The 14,107-nt window shown below is 40.1% G+C and overlaps 1 protein-coding gene across 4 annotated transcripts in view; it reads right to left on the bottom strand.

Moving 5' to 3' along the window:
• Window positions 1-14,107, bottom strand: part of CACNA1C (calcium voltage-gated channel subunit alpha1 C) — a 478,980-nt gene that overhangs the window by 96,374 nt on the left and 368,499 nt on the right. For all 4 annotated transcript variants that reach the window (XM_035550684.1, XM_035550685.1, XM_035550683.1 and 1 more), the window contains exons 11-13: window positions 8,887-8,913; window positions 6,639-6,799; window positions 5,612-5,837 (exon numbers count right to left, since the gene is read on the bottom strand). In XM_035550684.1, the coding sequence (XP_035406577.1) occupies window positions 5,612-5,837; window positions 6,639-6,799; window positions 8,887-8,913 (414 nt within the window). The remainder of the gene's footprint in view (window positions 1-5,611; window positions 5,838-6,638; window positions 6,800-8,886; window positions 8,914-14,107) is intronic.

The raw sequence follows: 14,107 nt of genomic DNA, 5'->3' as shown, positions 1-14,107 counted from the left end.
AATGCTTGTTTTATATGGATGCTTAAAGGGAGACTCCACATGCCTAAGGACATTAGTTTCTTTTGCTGTTGGAAGAGCACACTGTCACTGCTTTTTTGGGTACCAAACCCTTTATACTTTCTCAGGCAGGCTGCAGAACATTTTGTAAGGGCTTAGAGCTAGATTCAAAGACAGCTGGCCAAGACATTTCCAGGATCCCCAGGACACCAAGGTACCAGCTGATCACAATGACCAAAACTAGGAGATGTTTCTTCTGTTCTCTGGGACTAGCATTAATTTATTGTATATGACTAAGGTGAAGCCCACTCAGACCAGCTCCTGAGAAAAGGAAAAATGATCTTTGACCTAACACAAATGACATACAATTGACACTTCTACCTTTGGAACAGCTTCCATTAAAGAGAGAATACGGCTAAGACCTGCTCTCCCACAGTTTATTCAGGCTTGTGCCCAGATCAGGCTGATGTATGCTACAAGGAAATGATCTTCTTGCCCTTGTGGTCCCACTTAATGGTTCAAAGAGATACCAGTAGCATGTTCTACTTCAACATGTCCGTTTGCTTTCTTTGCCAGCCAGCACAGAAGCCATGTGTTGGAAAAATGCCGGATTTTTTCTGAAGAATCTACCATATCACCCATGGAACAACTTCCACTTCAATCTTGCATCTGCTTGACCACTCTCACCCTGCAGCTTACTATGTCATGAACACTTTTACTGTATGCAGTTTTGAGTCTGACAGAGCTTTCAGACTAGGTTTAAGATTAGCAGTCATCTCCCAGTCACCTGATTTTGAATGCACATTACTAGCAAGCTTTGGTGGCTTGCATGACGTCAACAAGCCAGTAATGTTTCCTTGTGATCCCTAAGTCTTCCTTCCAGCACCATCTCTTGTGGCCTACCACCATGATATGAGATCCCACCATGGTCAATATCCCCTACTTCCTTCTCCCAAAGCCCATAACAATGAACCTTTCTGTCCTTAAAAGACTCTGAATTTTTAGACATATTTTCCTTAGAGAAATAAGCTCTACTTAAGAAGGATGGCAGACATATCTAACACTCCCTCTTCCTGGAGGAAGCCTGATAGTTCTTACATACAGATCTGTCTTTTCTGAGGGCAGTTTAGTCAGTAGAGACAAGGTCTCTTAAAATCCCCCTTAAATTAGTGTTTTTACAATGTTAGTGTAAGAAGGTTTTCCTTGTCCCCTTGCAGAAATGTTTGAGTGGCCCAAATACTTTGTAAAGGCTAGCAATCTGATGTGCAGAGGGGACACTGCCATGTCCTCTGAATTTCAGCAACTAGTTCATCTCCTAGAGCTGAACTTCGGAGAGAACCGTGATGACTCCCTCCAGCCCAGATTCTCTTCTGAAGCACTTCAGAGAAAACAAGAATGCTTTAAAGTTCAACTGCAATTAAAGAGATGAGCAATGTAAAACTACAGAGCAAAGGTAAGGGCGTGGAAGCTGTGGGCTCAGTGGCACCAAAGGCCTGTATTAAATGTGCAATGTGACAGCTCACTGTGTCTGTGTTTATGCTTACAGCTTCACACTTGGGGAGGAAGGGAAAATGACACAGAAAAAGGGAAAAACATTTTCTGATGAAACTATACTGAATTTAGCATCCTTACACCAGAAAGGGATGGGGCCCAGAACATCTTCAAGCCCTCCAATGTCAGCCAGGACACACATTTTTCTAGATCTTTCTAGCAGTGTCCTTAAGAGGCATACAGTAAAGCTGTTACACATCTGAATAGTCTCAATGACTCACTTAAAGCCTTGCTATCTCAGAGCACAACTGCACAGACTTTTATCAGCTTTGCATTTCTTACAAATGGCTCAATACCTGAGATTCAGTTTCTTATGTAACTTACAAACTTTAAAGCAATTAACTGAGATGACCTGGTGATAAGATTAGTGCTGTTTTACCTGTGCTCTGAGTGCTACCTAGAAATACAGCACCATTGGAAAAGTAAACAAACCAATAAGGGGAAGAAAAAAAAAAAGAGAGAGAGGAAAAGGAAAAAGGAGAAGATAAGGAAGGCTTGACTTGACTAGGATGTGGAAATAACGATGGTCTTATCTCAGCATTCTTGAAGCCTGAACTGAGATTACCATCTGCAACATTAGGTGGTTGCAGAGCTAACTTGAACACCCCCTCAAAGTGAGATCCAGGATTACTCAACGAAACACAAGGCTCTTAGGTCAGGAATAGTAAAAGTCCAGACAAAGAAAAAGTCTCTGACCACTCTGTTGTCTTTAGTTAATATACTACAAAGAAAACAAACAGACAAAAAAAAAAAAATCTCATGGCACTGCAGGGTGGAATTGGAGAATTTGGACCAGGCAGCATACAATGGGAGGTAAAAAAAAAAAGAAAGCACTGATGCTTCCCCAGACCTATAGGGAAATGAATGTGTTTCCTAGCATCTCCCAAGATGCCAGTGAATGAGGCACTGCAAAACCCCAGTGAGTAGGACATGATTATGATCCCTGTTTCAAAATGGAGAAATAAGATGCAGAAATGTTAAATGGATTGTTCAACATCTCACATAGAAATCAATTGCAGAACTGGATTAGACCTTAATGCCGTCTTTAATTCTCTTCCCTCTCCTCTTCATTGCTTTCCACTGTGGCTTTATGATACTGGCAATCACAGATGCAGAGCTTAAAACAGTAGCAACAGCTGGCAGCCTCATTGTGGGAAAGCTTCCCACACTGTTCATCCAATATAAAACCATTTTGAAAGCAGGTACATAAAAAGGTGCCCCGTCTCTCCTCCCTACAGTTAACAGTGACATATCTAGTGACAGGATTTAGGTTTAAAATAACAATTTTCAGTACACTGTTGCAAACAAGTTGATTTATCTTCAAAGTATAAAGGACTAAATACAAGGATTTATAAAGCAGTAAAGTACTATGTATAAAGAGAAAATCATTTGTGTTCTCTCAGTAAAGGAAAATTTTCCACACAGCACTGTAAAAATTAGGGAGAATAAAACATAGATTATATTGACTGCCTCTCTAATGTACAAGACAATGATTCAGAGTATTTATAATCTTGGAAGAAATGTTTGCTCTTGAAATTCTAAATGTGGTTTCTAAAACTATGTTTTGTTCATCTGATGGTGTCTTTGTTTCTTTTATATTAGGGAGTTGTATTTGGACTTTTCCTAGAAGTGTATCATCTGAAAGCACCCAGAATTTGTTTGCGCTTGGTGTTTATCATGGAAAATCCGCACAAATATATAAAGATTAGGCTACCTACTGACATACTCTCACCAATTTCCCTGCTTTGTGCCTTTTTAACACAGCTGCTGATCACTACTTCCATCTCCGCTGTATGTCCACGTCACTGCTCCTGAATACACATCTGACATAAAACATTACACTATCATCCCTCCTATTCTTCCCACCTTTCCAGGACTGTATCTTTCTGTATTATCATTTCACTCAGGTGGCATTTTCCACTAGCATTGATGATGTCAGTGTCACTAAATTGCCATTGTGTTTAAAGCTAAGTGAATAATGGAAAAGATTATAATTTACTGGAGAACATCAAAAGTATAAGTTTTACTTTAATGTCAGAATATTCTCTCCTGCAGTCAGACATGAGTGGGCCTGAAGTACTGCTTTGGAGGCTTCTGCTAAGGCCTTCCACATGAGCATGAACTTCACCCACGGAGGCAAAAAATCATGGAGAAAATTATGAATAATTAAAAAGCAGATAAATCTGAGACTACTGCAACCTACTTGCCAATATTTTAGGAACAGGAAAGAAGGCAAAATACTATTAATACGTTATTCATTGCAAGTTGTTCCTCAGCTCTGACTGTGCTTTACACATAGACCCCTGTACAAATTACAAGACATATTCCAGGTAACATTTTATTCCATGTAAAACTGGATTTCAGATCTGCTACAGAATGAAGGTAAGTATAACTACTCCTATTGCTGGCTGTTTCCTACATTACATCTCCACCAGAAGCTTTAGGAATATTTGAGTATTCGAATAGATCAAGCTTCCTAAATTATTAATGATATTCTCTCACCATTTGCCTTTCTACTAGCTAATTCTTCTAGCACGATTATATATTTTGTGTAGGAGTGGAGAAATGTCTTGAAAAAACAATGACCTCTCCAGGATGCTATGTTGAAGCTTATGCTTTTATAGCTATTGGTATGTTGCCCTGGGTGTATCTGATTACCCAATGCCTGAAACAGCTACTAGTTCCCTCAGAAACCAGGCCTGGGACTCAGTGACGATAGCTTTCAGACCCAAAGATCCAGGAAAAACAGTCCCTGGACCAGAGATCTCCACTATTTCTGAAAGGGCAAAGATGTGTCTTTTGCTGGAAACTCTTGTTAGCTGGAACATTTTTCCTCACCTATTACTACATGTCTAAATAGGCCGCTTTTTTTCTTTTTTTTTTCTTTTCTTTTTTCCCCTCTTTTAGTAGTTACAGGCTTGCTTTTGCCACTCCCTCTGAGATTGCAAACTAATTTTCTGTCTCTGCCATCTGACCCTGAAAACAATCCACCCTGCCAGAGAATCAAGGCTCAGAGAAGCTTTAAAGGCAAATGTACGATGCAAGAGTCCAAGTCTATAGTTTTTTCTGCCTCACAGCTCTGCCATCTTGACTGTCTTCCAGTTCTGGTCTTGTTTTTTCTCATGCTCTGTGTTTTTTATCTCATATTTGTCAGAAATTTTCTTTGAGGGAGTTTATAGCAATTCTAGGCACTTTTTCGTAGCTGAGCCTGCAGAAAACTCACTCTTTCACCACCTCAGTTAAGCTTTTCATAAGGTGCTGACTGGTGCCCGCATGGGAAAAGGCAGGCCCTGGGCTGCTCTGACTGACCACACGGTCAGATTTGTTCCAAGAGCTCCAATCTGGGTAAGTCAGGAGCTGACCTGTCTTATAACCTCCCTTCAAGCTGAAAAACTCCTGCCATACCAAGCTGGTGTTTTGGAGGTATGTGCATGGAGGAAGAAGGGACTATTAAATAGGTACCACTGTGCCTTTATGCAGAGGGAGAGGAGGAAGGAAAAGGAAAAACAAGGGAGTCTGGAGCGTGGAAAAGTCTGTCTTTGTAGAACTGCTGCTTTATGCTGGACTTCTCTGAAGGAAAAGGGCTGGCAACATCTTTTGCCCATTGCTGCTGGTGTTGACACTGTCTCCCACTAGGCCACTGTTGAGTCTGCTGGAGCTGGCATGGGCTCCTCAGTGTCACCATAAAGCAACAGAAAAGGTCACAAGGCTATCTCCTGGTTTGTTTTCGCTTTGTCTTCTGCACAGAATTTAAGAGCACAAACTCAGCTCATGTTATTGTTCCAGATTCCAGCTAATCTGCATGGTATCAAGTGTCTCCAGAACCCTATACCAGACTTCTCCCCAGTCCTTACCACTCATATCATGGACACCAATTCTGTTCAGCCTTCCCCATCCTGCCCTGGTCTTCAGATGACAACCAGCAACCTAGCACTCTCACTACCCAATTAATGTTAAAAAAAAAAAGTAAAGAAAAAAGAAAAAGAAAAGGCTACCATGTGAGTGACTTGAAACTATATATGATGTGCAGCCCTCTTACATTCCAAAACAAGCACAGAAGTACCTTGTGATTTTAAATATTCTTAATAGCCGAACACATCTCAACACTGAAATGCCCAGTGGTGACATGATCTTTGTCTCAACCAGAATCGTTTCCAGGATTCCTCCACACACGATGAAACAGTCAAAGCGGTTGAAGAGGGACACAAAATAGGCCTGCAGACCAAGGCTGTACATCTTCAGCAACATCTCTGCCGTGAAAAGAGCTAGCAGCACCTTATTGGCAGTGTCTCATGGAAAACAAACAGAAACAGAACGAAGAAACTTAGTTAAAGGATCATCACAGATAACTATTGACCCTTGCCTGTAAGAACTCCCTTCTGGGATCAGCCTGAAAGAGCAACCTTATCTAAGCTTGGGTCAAAGAATGGACTTCAAAAGTGTGGGCAGCTCATTCACAGAAATGTTTTACAAGGATGGTTACAGCAATTCTTATGTATTGCACATACAGCTGTGATGTGTTACACAGCCTCCATGGCAGGGATATGCCTTCCCCAGCTCAACCTCCCATTGTAGTTGTCATCTGCAGATGGGAGCGGGAATAGAAGAGCTGCTGTGCTACCTGCTGTTGCTTAATTAAGCCTTTCAGCTGCTCTCACCTCCAGTGAGGATTCAACTGCTCTGCAGACTGAAGAACTTTACAAATCTCTCTTCCTTCCACACCTCCTTGGTAGCTAGAATTTATCATAAACACCATTTCAGGGAAGATCTTGGAGAACTTGTGGCTCCCACTAGCCATCCATAAATTGGAAATCCAGTAGCTGCAGATATATATTCAGCATAAACTCCTGATTTCATCTACACCCAGCAGAAAACTGCTTTGGCTAGAAACCAGAAATTTATGTTTTCCCTGAAACCTCTCCTAATCTAGGCAGATATTTTCTTGTATTGGTTAAGGTCCTCCTCAGAAAAAGGACTATCTGCAGCCGTGTATGCTCCTTTTACACTGTGTGGCCCAACACACCAGCTCCTCCCTCAGCCCCCTTTCTTGACACTGACCATAATAAACAGCACCATCAGACTCTCCTCACCTTGAACCTCAGTGAGCCAGTCAGGCTGGTTGTAGTGTTCAGAGGCAATAGTAAGGGTGTTAAGAAACACGAGGAAGATCACCAACCAGTAGAAAACATTGGACTTGACAGCGGCACGGCACTTTCTTCTGCAGAATCGATTCCACCGGCGCCAGTAGCGACTTCAAAAATTACAAAAGAAAGAGTGCTTTTCAGATAGGGAACCTTAGGCTACTGCAAAGCTCTGTCAAGGGAGACTCTAGTCTTGATTCATTGTCCAAAACTGGTAGAGAATAACTTTGGATTTCACCCTGAGAAATGTTTTCTCCCTATCATCTGAGTCAACAGTAGTGATCATGCTTTCTTTAGCTCTAGGAATAAAGTTAGTCCTAAGCCAATTTGCAACACTTAATGGTGAAGAAATCTCTTCAAGCAATGTCTTAATCTGATTAAGACATCCATCACGGCTATCCTGAGGTCTTTTAGCCCAGTTCTCACTGAAATCTTTATTCTTCCTGTACTTAATGCTTGTGGCCTGAACTCAGAATAGTTGATGAAAAGATGTCCACTATATACCATGGACCTCTGGATCAAGCCCTTGGAGAGGTGGGATCAAATAAGTTCTGTGGAAGGTTTCCAACACTCTGCAAGGTTCACGACCTAGCCTAATCCCAGAGCTAACTCTGATCAGAAAAACTTAGGGGACCTCAACATCTCACCTTCATGCCTGGAACTAAGGATACCATTTGTTAATCAACAAACCTTTTAAAGTTTGCCTGCCATGAACACATCCTCTTATGTCACTGATTTCTGAGGGTAATTACTAACCACAGAAGATATTTAAAGCTAATTACACACCTCCTACTCCTCAGAATTTAACTTGCATAGCAACCAGTTTCCAGGCAACATTTGCCACTGTATAATAAATCTAATAGTTTTTATATAGACGGTATATACATAGGTGTGTGTGCTCTATAGAGATGCACACATACACAACATTACAGGACAAAGGAGGAGAGAACTTTTCTTGGCTAGTCTTCTCTTACATATCATTTCCAGAGATAAGCTGTGGCCGTGCTTCATGTCAGGGTTCAGCATCTAGATAAACTAAAGCAAGGCAACGTGAATGTTGCACACTGGCCAAGAACTTTGCAACATTTTAACAGGTAATCAAATACAAGCCGTTTCAGCTATGTAATTTGTAAGGGCATCTAGTCTATGTAGCTCAATCATTTAATCAATGTTGTGTGTTTTGCAGTGAATTGGAGACAAGAAACGATCTTTCAGCTTTCAAAAGTCACAACACATATGCATATACATTGGCCTTAAATCGTCAGCAATCCCCCACACTTGTGTGTACTTGTGCATTAGTGTGCATGCACATCACCATGTGGTGATACAAGTGTTTTCTTGTGCTTACACTCAATACTTTAAAACCATGGATTGTACAAATGTGATCATGTATGTAATGCTCTGCACAGGGATGCAGATGGGCAATATGTACACATATGTGGATTCCTGAATTGACCTTACTGTTTATTATTTAATTAAGGTGAAGGACAGAGTTATTTTCTTGTCCCAGTTACTGTGAAAGTTTATTTACTTTTTTTTTTTGTAAATAAATTTGAGTCTGAATTCAGAGCGAGGAGGGCAGCTGCTCCTACCGAAGATGTAGAAGTGGACTGGACATCAACAATCTAGTTACATGTATTCAGTCAACCCTTCCAATGGACGCCCACAAATGACCACCTGAGGACTACTTCACATTGTTAAGAACTTTAAGTCAACAGAGAAGGAAATATCACCATCACAAGATTGTGCCTCATGATAAAAGGGAACACTTCACAAATAACCTGAAGATGCAAACTTCATCAGTTGAAAGATTTACAATCAAGCAGAGTAGAGTACTGGAACAAAGTGTAGAAAACAGAACCTTGAGCTGACAGGGTTGATATTGATGAGTGTAGTATAATTATGTGGTTGAACTTTTTTTTTTCCTTTGCTTTTATATTTCATGGTTCAAAATGTGCAGATAGCAATCAGATAGGTACTTCTGAGTGAAAATATTCTCAGTAGTCCCTGCGCCTTATTTCAGTATGAAATTTAGAAAAAGCATGTTGATATTTGGTAGACGATTGACTAATATCTACCAAGTTTGACAGCATGTCCTAGAATCAAGATTGTGTCCAACAGATGCAGGAATAAACACTTCACAAGGTAAGGTGCAAAACCAGTGGAAAGAAAGAAAACAAAAATCAGTTTTACTTACCTAAACTTAGATTTGGAGATCCGATGCCTGAAAGATAAAAATTGCCATTAAAGTTTCTGAAGCTGTCCCATACCTCCTAGACTTTTATGAGAATAGTGACAGAAAGAAGCAAAGTTAAGCTCAATTATTTTTTTTTAAATGCATGCTGTTTTCCTTTTGAATCCCCTGTGAGGCAATATAGGCACTGGGCAGGGCTAGGATTCTCTGATATCTAAACCTTGTTGTTTGGTGGGAGTCATGAAGAAGGAGTCATGCCACGATGGGATTCTACCACTTACAGATATTAGTGAAATAGCCTTTCTCTTGGGTAAAAATCTGGCCTAATGCTAGGGGTATTGTACATCTGCTACCAAATTTATTTTTCAAGTATAACTCTCTTTTTTTCCTTTTCACCACCAGTTTTTTTTTCTTATATTAAAATATGTATGACTTTATACAAACAGACTTGTTGCTTTCACACATCACCTGTCACTTCAGGATATATAAGCACATTATGAAACCATGGGGAAAATAATGCTTTCATTCTTTTTTTCCAGCAATTGAGGGAAAAACAGTATATGGAGGATATTTTCATATTTACATACCAATGATCATATATATTTGTCTTTATTATCTACGTAAAATGTCTTGAAATTAAATAGGACTGAACAATCAGCAATTCTGTTGCTATCAATGAAATTTGGGGTAACAAGCATTCCTGAAAACTGGGCCATGTTCCCACTAAACATGTATTTAAATATTTAATTCCATTCACTCAGGTTCATTCACCTAAATAATCTCATTAGCCTTACACAAGAAATCACAGGCAAAACTAGGGACAGATCCCAATTCCCAAGCATGTGTCTTGCTCTGCTTAACACTTGTCCTTTAAGTCCCTCAAATGTCTTGTGGTACGTACACATTGGTGCACAGAGAGAAATAAAGGTATGTGTATGCAATGATATTACTCAGAGTTGATTTAAGAAGCTGCAAAATCCACTACCAATAACAAAAGAAATGAAAATCTGGAGAGTGACTATGAATAAGATATTTCTGCTGAGTGGAAGCATTTCTTAAGGTTCCCTCTATGGTAAGAAAGTGATTGATTGTTGACAACAGTCAGGAAAGGTCTTCCTGTACTGGCTTAAAAATGGATTCACTGTTAGCTGACATAGGAGAAAGTAATTCTCAAAGCATCCAACACTACTTTCTCTAGCAGTCTTAAAACTGGTCATGTCCCTCTTTGAGGACATCAGTCACTGACGTGTAGTCCATGATGGGCCAGTTTCCTTACGTGGAAGACATTTTAGTGATAGAAACATTTCACCAGCAGATAGTCCAAGAAAAAAAGAAAACAAACAAATAAACAAACAAACAAACAAAAAAAACAACAAAAAAGGCTTTGCACTGAATTGTTGTGTCATAGGCAGCAGCATGGTTACAGACATGTGCAAGAACTCTTTCAAAAGAGAAGAAGAATGCACTGGCTGCACAGATGATTGCTAAATTATACTGCAAAGGCCATGGAACTTTAATAAAGGTGCTTCACTAGTCATCCACAGAGCATATCCTTAATGTTAATACTATCCGAACATCATACTGAGAAGTCTTGCTTAATAAGCCCTACCTACTGTAATGGATCAGATTGACAAGGAACAGGAAAGAAGGATCAGACAAGGCCAGGAGAAAAAAAAAGAAGAAAAAAAAATGCAATGACAGAGAAAGCTTGACACTGAAAATGAGATGGCGAGGACTTTCACAGGAAGAAGTTGGGGGGGAGGAAAAGAGACCAAGAGAGATGTCATGGGGGATTTGCTCAGTGTAAGGTGAAGGAAGGACAGGGAGTGTGAAGTCCTCTGATGACCTCTCTGGCTGATGGTTTCCCAGTAAGGGAGCTCTGCTCTGTTGCATTTAAGGAATCTTTTGTTTATTTAGGCAGAAAGAGATGTGGCAGGTGTAGTACTCATCACGCATGTGACAATTATCTTTGGAGCATTATGAGCAGCAGCCAAGTGCATTCAGTGCTCCAACAGGTTAGCTACAAACCACTGCCCTCCCCCCCAGCGCCTTACTGCTACAGCAGAAGGCTCTATCACATGTGGGTGTGCTGTATATATAGAACAGAACAAGGGAGGAGGAATAGATTTATATTTAGAGGCAGAATCCAAAAGCAAATTTGAATTCTGGAAACACAAATTGTACATTAACTGGGTTTGACAACATTATGCCCTACTCTGAAACATATTTTTCAAGTGACCCTTGTGATCCAAGAAGCCTTTGTCTTTCAAAACCAGTATTAACTACATAGTATACAAAAATGTTCTTAGAACATTTTTCAGACAGTCAAATAATCTGAATTTGGGGCCTTGACACGGCCTCTTTGTGACACTCCAAACTAGCACTAGCCAGGGATTTGGTGGACCAGATTCTCTGCTATGGGTTTAAACAGGGATCTCTTGCACCCCTGATATTCTGGATGCTTTATGTATTTGGAAGAAAGAGAGCTTCTTCACTAGTGTCCTGCTCTGGAATGTAAATTTTTTTTTTTTTTAATGTCACGATATTGGAGTCTATAAGAAAATTATTGCAGATCACTACTGAGTGTTTTTGTCATAGAGACCACGTAACTCAGATTATGTTTTAGAAAGGCAAACACAGAAATCAGATTTTTATCATTTGACTAGATATCTTTAATTCTCTAAAATACTCGTCTAGCCTTACCTGGTTATATACCACATACAGATAAGACAGTGAAATTTAAAGATTTTATACGCATAAGCTCAGGATAATCAGTGTAATTTAAATGTAGTGAGATAGCCCATATTCTGAGAGATAAAGCAACAAAACAGATCTTTGGAAAGCCATCTTCCCTTTCTGTCTTCATGCTGATGGAAGGCTATTTCATTGCTTCTCGTCAGGATGCTGGAATCCCTGAAGAGAGGATGCCCACCCTGAGGTCCTTCCCCCCTGCCCTCACATTCCTAGGACAAGAGCATATAGTGACATAGAATCAGGAATTCTGAATTCATTCTCATTCAAAGGAATCATTTTCAGGAATGCATGCTGCATACCTAATAATCTCTCATCCTAATAAAGTCTTAGGGCTAAGTTCTACCCTCAGCTACTTCTCTGCAATTCACACTGAAACAATGGACCTCCATCCTTCCACCTGCTCTCCTCTGTACAATGCAATTAATACCGCAGGGACATACAATGACCATTTCTAATTTTTGACCATTTATTAAAAGCTCTAGCGAAACAGAACAGAAGACTGGCCCTGGAGAACTTGAGCTCTGAGATCCTTCTGCTTGCCCTTCTTGCACAAGCACTGAAGAACATACTGACCTGAACAAGTGATGCTGGTTTTAAGAGAGGTGGTTGTTAGCCAGCAGCAATAAGAATCTGCAGAACATCCTTAAGAAAACTGGATCTATCTGTCTTAAAATTGAGCTGCTTTGGTATTTATCAGGCCTTCTCGGGCTGGGAAACAGACTGGGAAAATAAGCCAGCACTTCAGAATTTAGTGAATAATCTAGCTCTCCCTGTGGCAAGTCACAGGTAAAGCCTGTCACAGCACCTGATGCAGGAAGAAATTTCTCCTCCACAAGGGCATGCTATTGTCCTTTAGACACATACCTAGAGCTGGCTGTAAATATCAAAAATGTCGTGCTTATAAATAAATTGGAGAACAGCAGCTAAGGCTGACACACAAAAGTTGATCCTGTGTGTTTTCTGCTGAAGTCAGCACTGGTTTCAGAGCTTTTGGCAGACTTTTCTTATCACTGCTCCTGATGTGCTTGGGACTTTGGTCCTCAAAGGAGGCCATCTTCTCATTTAGGTCAAAAACATCAGCAACTGTAGTGAACCTGCAAGTAAACTGTCTCTTTCCCCTTTACCATTGGCTCCTATGTTGATTATGGCAAGAGCTGCATAGGAATTATTTTACCAGAAAAGCACCAAGTGAAAAATCAGTGATGGTTCAGCTGCCAGGGAAGCTTCCATTGTTCATAATATTTTAAGGATAACTTTTTTTTTTCAGTTAAAAAGCCAGCGTAGGCTGTTCATTTTGTTTTATCATCTTTTATTGTTTTAACTCTCTTTGGTGGAAAAAACAATTGAACTGTCCCCTAAATGTATGGAAATCCCAGGCAAGGTGAAAATACCAAATGGCTTATTGTTTCAGTGAAAGCAGATCATTTTAAGCTGTTTTTCCCTTTGAACTCAAGTGCTTCAGTTTTCTACTGTGGCTCCATGGAACATTAGTTTCCACAAAGGTTTTTCTTTTTTTTCTTTTTTTTTGCTAGTACATATGTATAAAAACAAGTTCTATTTTGGCACTCCAGATCTGTATGACTGTATGACTGTATTAGAAAATTAGCATTCTGGTTGTATTAGAAGATTATATACACTGCCATCCTGCACAGAATAGATTACTGTTGATTATAAGCAACAGCCTGTCCACAGGAATCTAAGACCTGCTGAGCAGTAACCATAGAGGTTTTGAGAAATTACTCGCTACTGGAAAGTCTTGGGTATAAAGCTATCCTGTAAACAGAAACCCATTGCTCCTAGTTCTGGGTTTATCTCACTGATACTTTTAGAGGAAATACATTTCTTTGTACCTGGAGGCAACAGGTAATTAGAGCTGTGATACATCAGAATTAAGATAAGTTCCACTTCCAAACATTGGCCTTGAGGATAAAAGCTGTTGTGTTTCTACTACAGGGCAGATGTCAGCACAGTACAAGGCAATATCATGACAGGGATGATATACTGTGGATATTCTTGGACATTTTTCAATGTCCAGTGGAACCCTACAAAACCTCCTTCAAATTCAGACACCTGATGAAGGTAGCACCCACCTTAGGAAGGGAACTACTCTTGGCCACATCTCACCTGATGGCAGCAGAATTAAACTAGGGATGAATAGGAATGAAGCTTTTGTTTTAGTTTTAAGAAACTGGATTTACACAATAAGCAAAGAGATTAGATGTTATATTCCTCCTGAAACTCCTTCTGCTGGTTTGAAGGCTGGCATTGCTCCAGACAGCACAGCTGATGAAGGCAGTTTCTATAGTATGGATACTATAGAAATAAAAGCTTCTTTGAAACAATTCATCAGTAGGAGATAGCATGTGTTTGAGAGGTATTCTCTTGATCTCACATAGCATATGTCTTTGTGGAGCTGAGAAAGGCTGTCAGGGAAGATCTCCTTTTCCAAAAGGCATGCTTGAGCCTAGCT

This window comes from Cygnus atratus, chromosome 1, assembly GCF_013377495.2.
Source record: "Cygnus atratus isolate AKBS03 ecotype Queensland, Australia chromosome 1, CAtr_DNAZoo_HiC_assembly, whole genome shotgun sequence".
Classification (NCBI taxonomy): domain Eukaryota; kingdom Metazoa; phylum Chordata; class Aves; order Anseriformes; family Anatidae; genus Cygnus; species Cygnus atratus.
This window is presented reverse-complemented; position numbering and strand designations above follow the sequence as displayed.